Raw genomic sequence first — 18,083 nt, 5'->3', positions numbered from 1 at the left:
TATTAATTTAACTGCAAATTGTCCAGATAGAATGTGTCCACAATGGCCAGAATATGCTTTTGTATTGCTTGACATGCTTAGTTAAAACATACTGCCGATCTGTTTATTTTTCTTATATATCCCACTGTATAAACCCAGTGCTGTGCAAGCGCACACTAGACTTTGATATAAACTGAAAAGAACCCACCACTCCAAAATAGACACACTCAGAAATGGGCATCTTGGGGCTTGAGATCTCACTCACCATTGTGCACTGTATGTCTCTGAGCAAATGGGTTAGCTTTTCTCTGCCTCAGTCCCCTTCTGTCAAATGGGGAAAACAATACCTGACCTCAGGCTTTGAGATGGCAAAGCTTATCCCATGGTTGCAAGCTTCCCCTATGAATGAATTCTTAACCAGCTGACACAAAAACAAAAAGTGAAGATGTCACTCGATAAATCCAGTCGGATCCCTGCCTCATCTCAATCAACACAATTTCAAGAGGCCTGTTTCAGGTGACACCAGCTGAGGCCCTGACACATTTCATCATATTCAAATGTATTAAAAAATGATTTATTCAGTCTTTTAACAAGGGAAAAGAAATTGTGTCAAATGGATCATCTGTTACTATTTGGCCAAGTATGATCAAATAGCAGAGAAGAAGACTGGGTAGTACAGAGAGTGAAGCTCCTTGGTTTAAGCGCACTGAATGGTATGGCTTGTGTTTTTCCTCTGGCTTATCCTACTGAATTCAAGCGAGATACTGGCCCACACAGCCACAGTGTAAGGAGAATCTGACCTTGTGATGACTGTGGTGGTGGTGGGTTAGCCAAGGGGGGTGGGTTTCCATCAGTTTGTTATGATGAATTAATTGCTTTGTCAGAGTATTCAGCAGCCACCCAAACTAAACTATTACTTACTTTCCCAATCTACACAACAGTGATTGTTTCAGGCTTCTCTTAACCCAGGAACAATTTAGTGGCACAATGTAGCATTATGATTCACAGTACAGCTTGATCCATCTCCTCTGTTATGAAACACCAGTCCCATTTTGCAGATGGGTAAAGTGAGGCACAGAGACGTGTAGATTCAATGTCACTAGTAAGTCAAGCCAAAAGTAGAAGCTAGAGGGTGCTGATTACTAATATTGAGTCTCACTGTTACAGGAATATCTTCCAAGATGTCATTTGACTTATTACTTGCAGTTGGTTCACTGAGCAGATCAGTTTAGCATTATTACAGAATTATGATCACTGCTGGTTACATGCCCTTCTAAAACCAAAATAACATTCCTGTGATTTACTGCAGTAAGTCCACCAAATAAACGTGACTGCTCAGCAGCCAATGTCAAACCTCTGGCAAGAGAGTGTACTTCTTACTATATTTGCAAAGCTCTAGCACACCTTACCTTCAAGGCCAAAGAAATAGCCTGGCTGACTAGCTCCTTATAATTCTTAAGTATAAAGGACAGATAGCATCAAGATTCAGTTCATGAAAAGGAACATCTGGTCCACATTTAACCCAGGGCCCTCTGGGACTGAGAAGTAATGCATCAGTAGGGATTGGTTATACAGCACATATTTTTTCCAGGAGGTGAAGGTTGGGGGATGAGGTGGGGAGGGAAAAAGGCAGAGAGGACAGAGCACAGCTCCTGAGCAGTAACTGATACAGGTGCTCTCAAAACGTTACCATTATCTGGATGTCAGTGGGACTGTTCTACCACTATAAGTAAGTGACACTGAGGAGGAGGAGAAAGAAAGTGCGAAAATTACTGGCTCATGATATTTGAATCTAAGATCTTTGAGGGCAGATGGGATTTTGGGAGCCTTCAGGTAGTGTTTAAGTGAGATGGATGAAGGGGAACTGGCCACTCTAGAGTTCAGCTGAGCTCACTTCCAAAAGCAAGTGTCAAAAAGCACTAGGAACTAGCACAGATTCTAATGAAGGGTATTTTTTTGAGGCTGGTGTGTAACGTGAAACAACAAAGAAAGGGTGAGCAATCAAACTATTTGTGGTGTTTCTCTTTTATTGATTAAGAGAATTCAGACCAAAGCAGGCCGGTGATGCTCTCTCCCCATCTGTCAGCTGGCTCCTGGACTCTGCGCAGAAGTTCTCTCACAGCTAGCAAGAAAGACCAAACAGTAGACAGGTATGCGGGATACATCTGTCTAGCACAAGGGAGAGGAATACAGACATGCCCCAACTCTGCAGCTGGAAGCAGACAAATAAACTCAGAGGGATGCCTTAGAGCACCACAGTAACATGACCATCCTGGTTCTTGATTTAGCTTGGCATAGTTAGTAGAGAGTATATCTGCACAGTGTTGCCTTAAGCTGCACTGACTGATCTTACATAATCCTTCTACAAATCCATATGGAAGTTTTGTACAGCTACGCCACTTTCTATTGTGAAACTTTGCCGCCCAGCCTGGAGAAACAGAACATATCAAAGCTGGAGCACTTATTTGTTACTTCTGTTCATGCTTTGAATGGAGGTTCATTACCTTCAGCTGCTCTTTTGAAGAAGACTTTGCAGCTGCCACAGGTGAGAGCTCCGTAGTGGCACCCAGAAGCTTCATCTCCGCAAATCAGGCAAGTCTTCTGTGGCGGAAAGTAATAGTCAATGGGCAAAACGTGGTCCCTTCCAGCCTCCAACCTTCAGACACAAGGAGAAAAAGACAAAACAAAGAGTCAGCAGACAGGATGGATGGACATGAGTTTGTTGCAAGCTCAGAATATCATGCTTGGGAGACTGCAAAAACTGGACTCAGAAAACACATATTTATTTATTTGCTGCATTTCCCAACAAAGGCTCAGGGCAGCTTACAATAAGAAAACAGAATAACTTACACAACAGGAGAGTGGCAAGAGGACAGAACAATTTAAAATGGAACTAGGAAATCAACATAAAACAGATCTTCTGAACCAGTGCAAGGAGGGAGTGGGCCTTTTTGGCAGGCATGCCACAAAATTAGCTCTGTACCCTCCCCAAGTGCCACTTTAATCTCCTTCCCCTGCCTCATCTGCTACTCTGCTTTCTGCTTCCTTCCCTGTGCTCCTTGACTGATTCGGGGCTTTTGGTTGTAGACGTGTTGGTCTAAGGACATAGGCAGGCAAGCCTCTTTGGGTAGATGTGATCTTTTATTAGACCAACTGAGTAGTTGGAAAAAAGTTCTTTGCAAGTTTTTGGGCACAGTCACCCTTCTTCAGGCATAGGAAATCTCTGCTGTTCTGAGACTCCAAGGAATGAAAAAAGCTAAAAATGTGGCTGTATGTCAGTAAAAATGTAAGTAGGTGGAAATTAGGAAAACAAAAGGTAGAGCAGAGAAAGGAAGAGGGGAAAAAGTGTGGGAAAAAACCCCAAAGGTGAGTAGGGGAGACTCTACAGTAGTAGTAATTCAAGGTAGAAAAGAGGCTGTACTTTTTCACAGACAGCCTCTTTTCTTCCTTGAATTGCTACTACTGTAGAGTCAGCATCCCCCCCCAGTACTACTACAGCCTGGAGCCACACGCCCTGCCACACCTCCCCGCCACTGCCACCAGTGCACAGCCTCAGTGCACCCTGTGCCCCCTCTGGATTGACCCCAGCAGGAGCAGAGCAGCCAGACCATGCACACAGCCCTGACCTGGCCCCTATGACTGCTCTGCATCTCCATGCTGAGCTGCCCTATGGCTCCTCTACGCTGCCTCTGCTGCCCTGCAGAGCAGCCCAGAGGTGGTGGTGACAGTGTAAGACAGTGCAGCATGGGCTATGCGCAGCTGCTGCAGGAAACAATGGGCAGTGCTGAGGGGGAGGGGCTGCTTTTCCCCCTTGCCGAGCATGTTTCTGCCCCACCGGCACTGCTGTTGCTGCAGCTGTTCAGTATGAGCAGGCGAGTTTGCCGCAGCTGCAGGGTAAGTCAGGGCTGCACATGGGTCCCTGACAGTACCACAGGGCTGGAGCTAGTGGCTGCTTAGAAAGGCAGTCCAGTGTGAAGCCACCCCAGCTCCACTGTGTGCCCAGGGGGTAGCAGGACGCACCACCGTGGGACGATGCCAGGGCCAGGTGGGACCAGGGGACCTGCCGTGAGCCAGATAAAGCCCCTCTGCAGGTTGGAACTGGCCCGTGGACCATATTTTGCCCACCCCTGGTTTAGGGTTTTGTAGGTCCCTAAACCATCACCCTGATTTGTGCCTGGAAACCTATTGAGAGTCAGTGCAGACTCTGGAGCTATGTGCAGCCCCCGTTGGAAGGTGAACCACTGTATTCTGCTTCCAAACAATTTTAAACGGCAGCCCTACATAGATGGCTCATGCATCATTCAGCAAAGCAGCAACAACGGAGCTGAACACCCACTTTGGCACACACCAGTCTCATGCTGATGTCATCCTGCTAACTAGTGGAGTTATTTGTAATTTACAGTGTGAGAATGAAACCAGACTTAACGTCTTTAAATCACTCCTTTCATGCCTAGGGCTTACCCGATGGCAGGACTGGCTTTAAGGGACTGAAGAGGAAATGCTTTATGACAGGCTTTTGTAATGCTAATGCCATTATGGCTTCAGCACTGAGGCTCATCTGATGTACTGGGTGCGTCTACACAAGATGCTAACTGCACTGCGCAGTAGCCTAATTTTACTGAGCAGTAGCATGCAGGACAAAACCTGTGCTAATATACTCCTGAGCAGTCACAGGCTACTACGCAGTTAGCATCACTAAAAAGCTGTGTGCCAGCGCTACTGTACAGTAATGCCAGGTACTGTGCATTGATTTAGTACTTGGTTATCCAAGTACTAAACTTAACGTGCCATAACTACAGCATATTAATGAACCTATATGTGTTTAGTGTGTTGCTGGGACCCTGCATTTTCTGTAGGCTACTTGGACCAAATTCACTGAAGTGAGTGTTGTTTTATTGGGGATGAATTTGGCTTTTGGATTTTTCACTTAGACCCAGTTGCTGTTTACAATACAATCAAACCACCTGCAGACTATTCATTTTTAAATACTTCTTCATCAACAGTGCTGCTAACTCAGACAGAAGAGGCCTTTTCCTCACCACAGGTTGCAAGTGTGTAGCCTCTTTAGTGCTCCTGGAGCCTACTGACTAGCAGAGCCAAAGTCTTACTCCAAAAATTAAACCTATGTTTTCTCATATAGTAGCAGCAAGGACTAATCATTGGCAAGGGGCCAAGGTGGGTTGTTTATGACCATGTTTTATTAACTGCTGAAGTTTCTATTTATACCAGAACATTTCTGTCACTGAATTGGTACGTTCAGTGAAAACTCTCCCTATTTCCTGACTAGCATATCAAAACCATAACCTTAAAGGGGATTTGACAGCTGAGTAAAAAGCAATAAGATACACAGCATTTTGTCATGGGTCGTGGGTATCAGCAGTGACCAAAGTTCATTGTGGTATCAGCCTAATTCCTACTAGGAGTCACAAAATACTTCACAGAAACTCAGCTGTCATCACCACTAACTGGCTCCCTTTGGCTGCTCAGCTGACAAGCTAAAGAGTGAATAGGCCAAGGGAAACAAACTCTTTTCTAACATACAGAGATAGCCTCAGCCAGGAAACAAGGCAAAGATACCTCCCAAGGAGAAGGAAGTGAATGACAATGCTGCTGTTTTCTACACTGAACCTACCAACAGACAGAAGGTCTCAGTTACAAGGGCTGTCCATCCAACATCTTTCACTTTTTATATGCCCTCAAACCCTTTATAGACCCTAGTCTCCCACATGCTCTTGAAATCTAGTATATTGCTCTTTCAAAATGTGACTTCCCCAAAGACTTAAAGAAAATAACAGTTAGCCGCCCTGGTATAGCACTTTGCTTTGAATTCACTCTAATCACAGGTGATACACCTATAATTATAACTTTGTTTGAAAAAGCAGGACTTGATTAGAAGTGGACTTAGAGCTCACTGCACATATGCATAAAACACTTGAACCAGTGGGAGCCTTTCCTTTAAACAAGACTATATCCTATTGCATAGGTCTCTAACAGTCTGTTGGAGTTGGTCCCTTCAACAACACAAGGAACTAGATGTTAACTTTGAACGTTTTCTCCTCCAAACACCTTTCCTCCTCCCTAATACCCACAAAGCAGTCTGAGGAATTATGCCCCTCTCCATAGCTGTGTCTCACTTTAAATGCCCAACCTCTCTCTGGAAGTTGCAATTGACCAGAAAGCTCCTAGAAATCCAATGTATCAGTGATGCTTCTTAAACATCCAGGAAGGACTGCTATCAAGAAACTCTTCCCTACCACTTCATGGGTTGGAATGTTGTTCCCTCTGCACTGTCAATGCACATCAGCTGGGGGAGCTGGAAACAGGGAATGGGAGTCAGACCTGAGTTTGTAGAATATTCACACTGTTCATGGATTACCAAGGTCATTTAGTTTCCCTTGTATTTTTGTTATCCTCCACCCCCCACCTCCCAGCTTAGCCATGATGAGTTTAGGCCAGTGGTTCTCAACCTTTCTGGACTTGAGATACCCCTCACTGGACTTGAGGCACTTCTTCCTCCGTAACTTCTGTGAACTGAGTGGCACCCAATTTCAAAAACAAATTTATATATTACACTCCTTACTTGCAGATAGGCCAGGCAGGAGGCTGGGGGGAATCAGCCAGGGAGGGATTGGTCTGAGCCTGTGCTTCTCTGGTTCCCTAATCTCCTCACATATTGAGGCACCCTTCAAAAGATCTGACGGCACCCTGGTTGAGAATCACTGGTTTAAGCTATGCCCTCTCTCTCTCTCTCTGGCCCAGGGCCATGGTCTTCTGATTGCAATGCAGGGGCCGCATAAAAAGCCTTCCCCTACTCACTCAAGAGCTCGTGTAAGTGTCAGGCAGAATCAAAGAACTAAGCTGTCATGTTCTAGGTTATTAGAATAAATATTAATTGTAAACTGCTTCCAATATCAGCCCCATTGTATTAGCCAAATAATGTTAAATAACTGTAATATGGAAAGGGGCATTACATTTTGAACTAAAAACAACCAGCCTTTTCCTTCTAGCATTACCTGAAAAGCATTACTTTCAGATGTAGTTTAATACTGTATCATCTTTACTACACAGGTTCCTGACATACAAATTATATTAATGGTGAATAAACTGGCACTAACAAGTTAGCATGTAAAAAAATACTTGGCATTGGGTCTTTAGTGTGAATAAATGATAGAGATAAATCAAAACAGAACAACAGTTTACTAAGGAAACAGCTGACAGCTTGAAGCTCCTGATGAACTAATAATAAGCAATATATGTTTGAAATGTTCTGAAGCTCTCTGGATTTTCCCACTTTCATGCTCCACTGTTCTTGTAACTTGTCCAGATGCCAGAGCATATGAACACTCACAGCCTGTCTACATCTGAAGTTCATCATGGATTCATTCTATATTTATCTGCAATGGGACTGGTTTGGCAAGCCTTTGTCCATTGTTCCCATGTGTTATCAGAATAATAGTATTTCTGCACTTCTGTATTTAATTCAAGAGTACCGAGGAAAAACTGTCATATCAAGGTTTAATTAAGCTAATATATGTGCATTATTTGCATGTTCCCTTTCCCAACTATTCCCATATGGGTTTCAACTCTTTATAATTAAGATTTGATTTATCTTTGCTGGACTTATTGTATTATCAGTCATATGAAATAAGGGAATCCTATCCTTTATATTTTGTTCTGTGTGTGTTTCACACCTAGTCAGGCAAAGTAGGTTGTTACTATTAGCATCTTCAAAAGCTAGAATCTATATCCCTTATTTCTGAGTCCCAGTTTCATCAATTAAGCAACTCCTATGTGTAGGGACCTACTTAAATCACTTGCGGAAACCACGAAAAACAACTGTTTCCATGATCACTGCAAAAAATGGTGTTTCCTGTGATTTTGTGCAGAACCACCTGAAAAAATAAAAGCTTACAGTAGGACAATTCCTGCAGCCATAGAGCGTATGGTTTGAGAGAGCTACTGAGAGGCTAAGCTAGTGACATAGACTCAGTGAAGGTGCCAGTCAAGAAAGCAAAAGGGTTTTGGAACCATCTTTTAAGAATCCTGGTGCAATGTTGCAGCAATGCTGCATTCTGAAGATGAGTGATTGGCCTCTCAGCCAACCAGCAGCAAGGGGGGGCTTGCTGTGAAAAGACATCAAAATCAGCTCTGTGCCCCATGAGCAACCTGTAGAAATCCCTTCATTTCACTGTGATTTAGGTGGGTCCCTACCTATGTGTGTAATCTTCACTAACTCTTATGCCTCATCTAGACAGGAAAGTGTTACCACATATAGTGACCTAGTTATACAGGTATAGTTGTACTGTTACAAACTCTGTTGTGGGCATGTTTACTCCAGTACAAGAGTGTCTTTTTCAGGTGAGCTTAAATCAACTTAAGCGAAATTGTAAGAAGACAACTCTTATTTTAATTTAAATGCATCAACACAAGGGTATAGACGAGTGTCTGAACTATACTAGTATAAATATTGGTGTAAACTCACATCAATTTAAACATCAATTAAACTGACATCATTAAATTGACATCAATTTAAACCAATTGGTTTAAATCAAACTCTTTTGGTTTTAGCTTAGAAAAAAATATTCAGGTGCACAGGATTAATAATCATTTTCAGCCTGGAAAAATGTGGGCAGTGGCAAGGGTTCAGTCCTTGGACTGCTGCTGTTCAATATCTTATCAGTGACTTGGATGAGGGCGTAGAAAGCACTCTGTACAAATTTGCGGAGGACACCAAATTATGGGGCAAAGTAAATACGCTAGAGGGCAGGGAGTGGATTCAGGCAGATTTGGACAGGTTGGGAATGTGGGCAGAACAGAATAGGATGCAGTTTAACAAAGATAAGTGCAAAGTGCTACATCTAGGGAGAAAGAACTGCCAACACACCTACAGGCTGGGAAGTGAGTTTCTAAGCAGCACAGCAGCAGAAAGGGATCTCAGAGTCATAGTTTACTCCAAAATGAACATGAGTCGTCAATGTGACAAAGTGATAAGTAAAGCCAGCTGCACTCTTGTATGCATTAGAAGGTGCAGCACAAGCAGGTCTAAGGAGGTGATACTTCCCCTGTATGAGGCATTGGTAAGACTGCAGCTAGAGTAGTGTGTCCAGTTTTGGGCACTGCACTTCAAGAGGGATGTGGATAACCTTGAGAGGGTTCAGAGGAGGGCTACTCATATGGTTGTGGGCCTACACGTAAGATCCTACAAGGAGAGACTGAAGGACCTGAATCTCTTCAACCTCCGCAGAAGAAGTGTGAGAGAGGATCTTGTAGCTGTCTACTAATTCATCGGGGGGGGGCAGCAAGAAATAGGGGATACTCTGATTACCAGGGCGCCCCTTGGGGTTACTGGGAACAATGGCCATAAACTGACAGAGAGCAGATTTAGATTAGACATTAGGAAAAATTTCTTTATGGTGAGGGTTGCCAAAATCTGGAATGGGCTTCCAAGGGAGGTGGTGCTCTCCCCTACCTTGGAGGTCTTTAACAGGAGACTAGACAAGCACCTAGCTGGGGTCATCTGACAGGGCAGGGGGTTGGACTCGATGATCGACTTAGGTCCCTTCCAACCCATGAAATCTATGAAATAACTTACAGGGTAGTTTGCTATCAGCCACAAAACTGATCTTTCTTAAAGGCCAGTATCACTGCCTTTTGGCTTTCATATATTTTGGGCCCCAATTTTCAGAAACATGAACATACTTTTATTAAAATTTCACTCTTAAGGGTAAGGATGAAATCCTGGCTTGCTAAATAGTCAAGGGAGTTTTGAAATTGACTTCAACTGACTTCCGACCAAGATTTCACCCTAATAATTTATGGAACTGATTTACACTTAGTTGCACTATTGTAAATCATGAGTAACTCCTCTGAAGCCAAATGAGTCATAGAAATATAACCAAGATCAGGGTAAGGCTGCAGTCTGCTTTCCTGCCTATCTGATCTAGCTATCAGTTATCCTCCAGGAATGTCGGTCCTCATGACAGAACAACATAGAATCCTCTTGAGCAGCAGCTGACGATCAGACCCAGTGATCCTGCTCTGCGTTCCAAAACCAAGTTGCACTTTTCAGCAATTTTCTCTTCTTTGTAATTAGACGTGATAATCAGAAGACATTGTTCCATTGCCATTTTCTTAAGAGGACTCTGACTATTCTTCCCTAACTAACTGGGTAAGCAGTCAGTCTGTAAAGTGCTACCTTGCTAGAACTTCTGCCTGGTTTCAGATTAACATGCCTCTATCCTTCCCTAGGAGTCTCAGTTTGCAAGGCTGGAAATTTGACATGTAGATTAAATGGGATGAAAAATGACCCAGTGAAGTATATCTGCCACAGTTCATCATGCATTCACTCATGCCACAAGTATTTTGTTGTCTTCCTACCCTCTACCTTTCTCCACTCTGTTTGTCCATTCTATCTTCCACCTGCATCCCAACTACATAGATAGCCAGCTCCCTGGGATAAAGGCTGCTTTCTCTGAAGCACATGTGTACAGTGCCTATCATAATGGGGTTTGATCCTCATTCAAGGTGCAAGCACTACCATTATACAAATATGAATATTAAACATAAGCAATAGTGGCACAACAATACTTTGCTGCTCCTTTAACAATTTGCTCCATTTTCTCTGCCTTATATAGAGTCTGGCATCACAAAATTACTTAAGTTATCCTTAGCAAATGTTAAATGTTTCCCCCCCTTGCCCTAAAGATTCCTTATAGAAAAGTAGTAAATCTGGCGCTCTGTTTACTTCTCCCTCTGCAGCAATCATTACAATATTAATGGGAATGTGCCAAAAATTTAGAATATTTTTGTAGCCTAATGGCTTCAAGCTACAAAGCAGGATGACTGAGACTGGAGAGGCATAATCCAAACCCAAGCTGCCAGATGGTAAAAATAATAATTTCTCAGCAACAGAGAAAGGCATTTGTGTATACACACTCCTGCAGGGGTGTATGCATGTGGCTTTTTGGAGAGTAACTTTTCCATCCAGCACTCTAATGCATTATAGATCTCTAACTGGCAAGTTAAAACCACTGAGTGCTTAGATCAGAAATGAGGCTAGTATATCATGAAGGCATATTTACATCTGTAACTACATGGCAAAGGTAGAAAAATGGTGTTCCTGCCAGCTGGAACAAGACACTAGAGCAGGATGAATCAACCAGCTGATACACATCTCATATTTGGACAATGTGTGTGTATTTGCACATACAAATGATACCTTCATCAAAGTGCAAGTGATACTTGAATGACAATTTTAAGGTACATACGCAGCAACCCTTGTAGATGACTTAAAAGGGAACCTCACCCTACTGGGATGAAAGGAGATGAGCTAGCTCCAACTCTGTTTACTTTGATCAGAGTAAACCCTCCCACTAGCAAGTGCCTAAATAACCAGTAGTACCCAAGGGGCATGTCTACACGTGCATTTAATTGCACCTCAATTTAATGACCATTAACTTAATACGCATTAAGCAGGTTTAGGCAGGTGCCTACACGTGCAAGCATTAAAGCACATGGGGCATTTATACACATACTTTTTCATTTGGCGATGTACTGGAGATCTGCTGCTTCGGAACAGACTCAGTTAAACGAGTCTCTGCTCTACCTGTGAGCAGACGTGCACTGAGCTACAACGTGTGCAGTTGTATAAGCGGTGAAATACGTGTCAGTGCACAGAAAATAGTGGTGGTGCGCTTTTGAACTAAAACACCTCCAAGGAGGTGTTTAGTTCAGAAGCGTGCCGTCACTATTTCTCAGCGCTAACCCCCATTTCACAGCTTATACAACACAAATGTTACAGTGCTGGGTGCTTTTCAAAGCGCCTGGAGCCGTGGTGCTTGCATATGTAAAAATGCCCATGAATGCTGTGTGTGTGAAGTTAGTCCCAAGTCAGTCTACACACACAGTGTTACTGCACTTTAACACGTCTACATGTGTGTTAATATACTTTAACTATTCGTGCCTAAATTTGATACCTACATTTACAAATTTAGGTATCAAATTTAGGTGCAAATAGCCTAAATTTCCCATTTTAAGTGAGCATTAAGGGCATGCACGTGTAGATGTGCACCATTAATGCACATTAACTTAGGCTAATGTGCATTAAAGTGTCACGTGTAGATGTGCCCACAGTTCCTATGCCTCTGAGAGTTAAACAGAATGAACTGGCAAACATAAAGCTCACGCTTTGTTACCTAGCACTTTTCCAGTGAGTGTCTCCACCATCAGTTTGAGGCCATCCACTGCACCATGCTATCCTCCTCCAAGTATAAGTACAGAGACCCTTGCTATGGACTCTGCAGTTTGAAATATGTATGGCAAGTGTCACAGCAACTTGTAAACCCAAAGAAGGAAGATAATGTAGTGCAAGCAGACACAACTTGTGTAGTCATGACGAGGAGCAGAGATTCCAGGCTTGGTTCATGACTAGAAGGCCAAGGTCAGAGCTGCTCACAAGGGATAACGGCTTTCAGAGAGGGATAAAAAACAACTTTGTTCTCTTTCTTCTTGGCACAGGATGGGGACACATTGTAGTGCTGAAAGCACTCGGTGGGGGGAGTGATATACTACAGCATATAGCAAATTCCTAGAGTAGGAGCTATTTACCTGGCACATGTTTGCCAATAGTTAATTTAATCAAATAGTCCAGCTTTCATAACACACTCAGGATAAGATGAATATTAAATCCCTCTCTGGAGCTCATACAAAAAAAATTTCCATCCACATAATAAAAAGCACAACTTTTTCAAGAACATCCAGAGCACAAAGATCTGCAGTTCATCATATGTAGTTTCAAAGCTCCTAAAAATTTTCCCCTCTCCAACAGTCAAAATTCTGTGATACTTATGATGCACCAAGAAAAAGTATGTTCACTACCCCACCACATCTGTGTGGCCCCTGCACTTCATTCCTAGCCACCCACTATCTTAATTAGACATTAAACAACCTTTTCCCTGATGCACTTCATCCCATCCATGCAATTTGCAGTGGCTGGAACTACTTGGATCTTAAAACACAACTACCCAGTGATCTTAAAGGAGAAGTAATCCAGTTGTGTTTGATGTGATCAAACTCCACTGACCCAAAGTTCCCAGTGTTTCATTGACCAAGTATTTGAACTGCAGTGTATCATTATTTAAAAGTGCCTATTGGAAGAGGATGTATTTCTGGATGGCAGAAAGGGCAAGAATGTTGAGATGGATTTTCAGCTTCACCTAATATATAGGGGGGTGCAAACTCATGGGTAAGCCAAAAAGGAGTTCCATGATTTCAGAGTTGCACACTGTGACAGGGGACTGTGTGTGCCTGCCACTTTAAGGCCCTGGAGCTGGCAGCTGCCAGGTGCCTGATTAGGGCAGCCATTTGGGGATCTGGGGCTGCCCATATAAAGACTGCAGTTCCACTGCTAGAAGCCAGGCAACAACATTGCCTGGCCAGAGGGCTGCAGATCTACATCTGGAGGTAAGGGAGGAACTGTAGGGGATAGATAGGAGGCTCCTGGTCCTGAGTGTGACCTAAAACTGCACCCTGCCGGGAGTGGGTGGCCTGGTAGGGCACCCAGTGGTGTGGGAGCCCCAAGGAAATGCCAGGCCAGTTACTACCCCGGTGAAAGGCGGGTTGGGGCGCCTTAACCCCTAGCCCCTACTACCGGGTGGGTAACCCCACTGTGTGTAGGGCCCAGAGGGCAGACCTCTGTAGAGAGTGAGGGGCTAGAGACTCAGACCTGATCAAGAGAGTACCTTTGACTGGCCCATGCTGGGGCCAGGACCAGGACAGTCAAGAGGGCCAGGGGCCCACCGCGAGGGACACCCAAGAGCTGAGGGCTTGGGGTCCCAACTGGCCTGGAGGTGGGCCAGGGCTGGTAGCCAAAGCTCCCAGGGGGACCACACCTGAGAAGGGAAAATAGTTTCAGGGAGCTAGATAGCCTGAATGAAGGCGGGGTAGGTCGCCTGAATGGAGGGATCTTGGAGGGGTCCTGATAGAAGGATTTTGGGGCCCAGTGTGGGTCCAGTGATGATGAGAACACCTAGATGCCATCTGTGAGGCTTGGGCTGTGGTGTAGGGGAGGAAAGGAGCCGCAGATAGCACTCCCTGGCATCAGAGCAGTAAATGGGCAGCCTCCTGCTTAATTATATTTTAAACTAATTAATTAACATCTAGGTGTGGTGGGCGAGAACATAGGTAATTAGTCCAGGAACAGGTGGGCAGGCCGCAGGGAAAGCGGCCCCAAGCAGGCCCCCTGTTACACACACCCACAATGAATCATTCATCAGATAGGAACACTAATGTGGTCTTTTGGTCACACACACTCTTGAATCTCCATCCTCACAGGTTTTCAAGACCTGTGTAGACAAAGCCTTGGCTGAGACAGTTCTGCTTTGAGGACGGGGTTGGATTAGATGACCTCCTGAGGTCCCTTCCAACCCTCATTTTCTAAGATTATATGATTACATTTTCAACTGAACGCTTTGTAAAAGGCAATTCATGCCAATGAGTGTGCAAGGATAAGGCTAAGCAAGGATCCAAGTCCCAATCAATAACAGGTTTAGGTAAGAACACTCTTGCCTTTTCTATGAATGATCCTCACATCTTTTTTTTTACATTGGTATTTGACTGCTGATGACACCAACAAGAGCAGGACTGAGTCCTCACCTCACAGTCACTCAGCTGCTTTGATTTCGATAACAAGTTTTGCCTGGGAGCATAAAAGCATTCCATTCTTTAAAATGCTTTTTAATAGTTTAGTCTGTAAACACACAGCCTTGAATATTGAATTTTATTTCCCTTTTCTAAATAGCTTTGAATATGCTTCCAAACTGACTGTCCCTTGCTTTCATGTGTGGCTACCAGGAGTGGAAGTAGAAGATAACATCTCTTAGACATCAGTAAGCATGGTACACAATGTGAACAAGAGGGGCACGTCCATAAAAAACACATCAGAGAACACAGCCTTCATTCTGAGCTCAATAAACATTAGTAGGATTCATGGAGGAACTTCCAAATTGCCCTGAGAAAGAAGGCAAGGCAGATCCAACACAACTTCGGAATGAAGGATGCCAAGAAGCAATGACAGCATCCAGCTTTATAGTTGATACAGCAATTGTTGCTACATAGGTAATCTAGAATATTTAGAATCCCCTCCTGTCATATTCACACCCTGACGTGTAGGAAATACTTGAACAAATCCACTGAAAAATACTCTGATTTGAATTTATTTTCCCCCAAATTTCTCTACTTTATAAACTTTTGGCCCTATGTTATCCTCCCTGTACATTACAGGAATAATGCCTCTTTGTCATTATCAAAGGAATCTACATTGTAACACATTCTTTTTTCATTCCTGTGCTTAAATGGAAAATCAAGTTTTTATAACCATCCTTGGGAAAAAGTTTTTAGCCGAGACCTCCACTTATGTGTGTGTCACTCCCCCCTCTTTTTTTTTTTCATGACCTATGCCCATGTGGCTAGGGACATCCTCAAAAAACCTTCTAGCCCAAGGAATCCATTCCAGAGGTATACCTTAGAAGAATGGAAAAGGGCTGTAACATCAACCAAACTAATGGGCCTCAATGTCCAAATTTTCACTGTAACTGTAATCAGTAAAGCTAATTCTTCAACCAACTTCTACATGGAGCATAAAGAAGGGAAAAAAGGTTAAAAGGTTGAAATGACAGAGACATATATTTCCACACCTAAGAAACAGTAGTCTTTGCACATGTATAATACTTTGCTTCACATATAGAACTTCTCTGTTGAACAACATACTGTGCATGCTCATGAACATGGGGGAAAAACCTGGTTCAAAATCGTAATACCTCTACCCACTGAATTCCAGGAAGCAGCTTCAACAGATCACTGAGGAGAGAGGAACAGATGAAATATCTGATATAGAATACATCCATGAAGAAAATCAGTCTCAAATACATCACAATATGACGCAGGACTGACACCTGAATGAAAAGCACTTGGACTGACAACTATGAGGTCAGCAGAGCTGCAGACAATATTGCTCTGGTGACTTGGGAGACACCTGGAATCTCCAAGGACAAGACCTTGGTGTTGTTGGTGCCCAGACAGCCCTACTTATCTCCCACGGAAACAATCTGTCCTGTCTAGTATCTTCTAATTTCATTTAACCTGCACCATGATCCTCCACTCTCAACACCAATTACCATGGCAACAAAAAGGCCATGTGACTGTAAAGGAGATCACAAGTAACAAGACAGCTTTAATTTATATGTTTATGCCCCTGAGCAGCACTGCCAAAATGACAGACAGAGCACTGGCTTAAAGAACATACCAAAACCATTCCTGGGCTGCTGTTTTATTTCGCATTGTGCAACAGGGTTGAATTATCACTTAATAGCATACGTCTCTTATGTACCCAAAAACTATTTCATCTCCCTTGTAAAATCATTAGCACTAGCAATATTTATCTAATCATTTTGAAGAGAAGACATAAGCACCTCTCAAGGAATTACAAAGGCTGGCTACAATGTAAAAATCTCCAAACCTACCAGGGGCTACCTATGTCAAAAATCAGCTCTAGAAACTCTTCACTAAGGTATGTGTCTAAGCCACTGGTGTCAGTAGCATGACCTTCATAAGAGAGCTTTTAATGTGATTTGCAGAATTTCACTCACTGAATGTGCCAATACTGGTCTCAGTTCTCCTGGGTGTCAAAATTCATGTGTAGAAATCAGCATGCAACCAGAGGCCAAAGCTTCTCTCTGCTTATATCCTTCATCTGCTTACAGGATTTTAACATTTCTGCTATACATAGATCTTAATACCTACGCCTCACTGAAAAATTGTCAAAATGGCTTCTGTTCATAAGTATAAGATCCAGTGGCAACAACCCATTAAAGTTACGTGAAGTAGTGTAGCACCAAATAAACATGACCACAGCCTTCAAGACTGTAGATATGGAGGCAGCTTGATAATAAGAAAAGAAGTGTCATGAATAGTTTATGAATACTATCATGACAAGTGCCATCTGAAAATGCAGCAACTTCTTTCCATTGCTTCCTATGAATCTGGTATAGGTAAGCATTGGTCATCTCCATAGCTACTAGCAAGGATCAAAGAACCATTCCTGCTCTCTTATGAAATGTGGAAACTGGAAACATCCATTTCTTGCTCTGTAGGATTGTTGTTGCCCACGCGTAATGTCAATATGCGCCAAGACTACAGATAAAGAGCAAGTCTGAACCGGATATGAGCTTGATGTGAGTAACCCAGCTTCATCAGGGCTAATCAGCAAAACAGACATTGCCAGTAACAAGGTGAGAGTCCAAGCTTTGGGACAGAGATCAGCCCAAACCCTGTCATGTTGCTGAGCAATCTGTGCCAAATGTGAGCTACACTTAACTTGCTCATATTTTCCTATCCAAATATGACCCGGTGATATACAATAGACTTCCGCTGAGGAATATGTTGATTTCTTCCCTCTTTGCCCCAGAACAGCCAAAGCCAGGCTGCTAAACCACAAGAGGAGCTCTCTGGACTGAAAACATAATACTCATTCTGGAGAAGAATTTTTCATGTCTGCGATTCAGGTCTATGCAAGGTGCTTATCACCACACAGACTTTTCCCCCATGTGGCAGAAGTGAAAAAGAGACTGTATCCTTCTAAATGTTACAGGTTATCAACAGACCTTGCCAGAGTAAACTGATTTAAGCCCAAGTTATCAAAGCACTCAGTTTTAATCATATTTTAAATCAAGACTGACTTAACTGGAGCAAGGCCAATTTAAAGCTGCCTAACATCTGCCCCAAACACATACATACACAAATCACTTTGTCAACAACTTAAATGTTGTCCTATCCATGATGGAAAGCAACAGCTGTTTAATCATCACAGCAATATTATACAACCTGTAGGCCAAGAGGTGAAGAATAATGTAAAACATATGCAACTTGAAAATGAACGGGGGAATGGACGTTATAACACCTTCACTCTTCAAGCATCTCTATATCACACAGACATCAAAAACCTTACGTGGCGTTTTCTCTGCAGCCAACACATCGCTTTCTTCCTGTTGTAAATTCCATGTGACCCGTTTCACTGGTGCTTTAGATTTCAACACAGTTCCCTGGGGAAC

At 43.2% G+C, this 18,083-nt stretch overlaps 1 protein-coding gene across 1 annotated transcript in view; it reads right to left on the bottom strand.

Moving 5' to 3' along the window:
* Positions 1 to 18,083, bottom strand: part of AR (androgen receptor) — a 146,001-nt gene that overhangs the window by 65,247 nt on the left and 62,671 nt on the right. Inside the window, exon 3 of the mRNA XM_019520996.1 lies at positions 2,484 to 2,635. Coding sequence (XP_019376541.1) covers positions 2,484 to 2,635 — 152 coding nt within the window. The remainder of the gene's footprint in view (positions 1 to 2,483; positions 2,636 to 18,083) is intronic.

The sequence above is a fragment of the Gavialis gangeticus genome, unplaced genomic scaffold (genome assembly GCF_001723915.1).
Source record: "Gavialis gangeticus isolate Ggan-Ray unplaced genomic scaffold, GavGan_comp1, whole genome shotgun sequence".
NCBI classification, from domain to species: Eukaryota; Metazoa; Chordata; order Crocodylia; family Gavialidae; genus Gavialis; species Gavialis gangeticus.
Note: the sequence above shows the minus strand (reverse complement) of the source record. Positions and strands in the feature narration are given on the sequence as shown.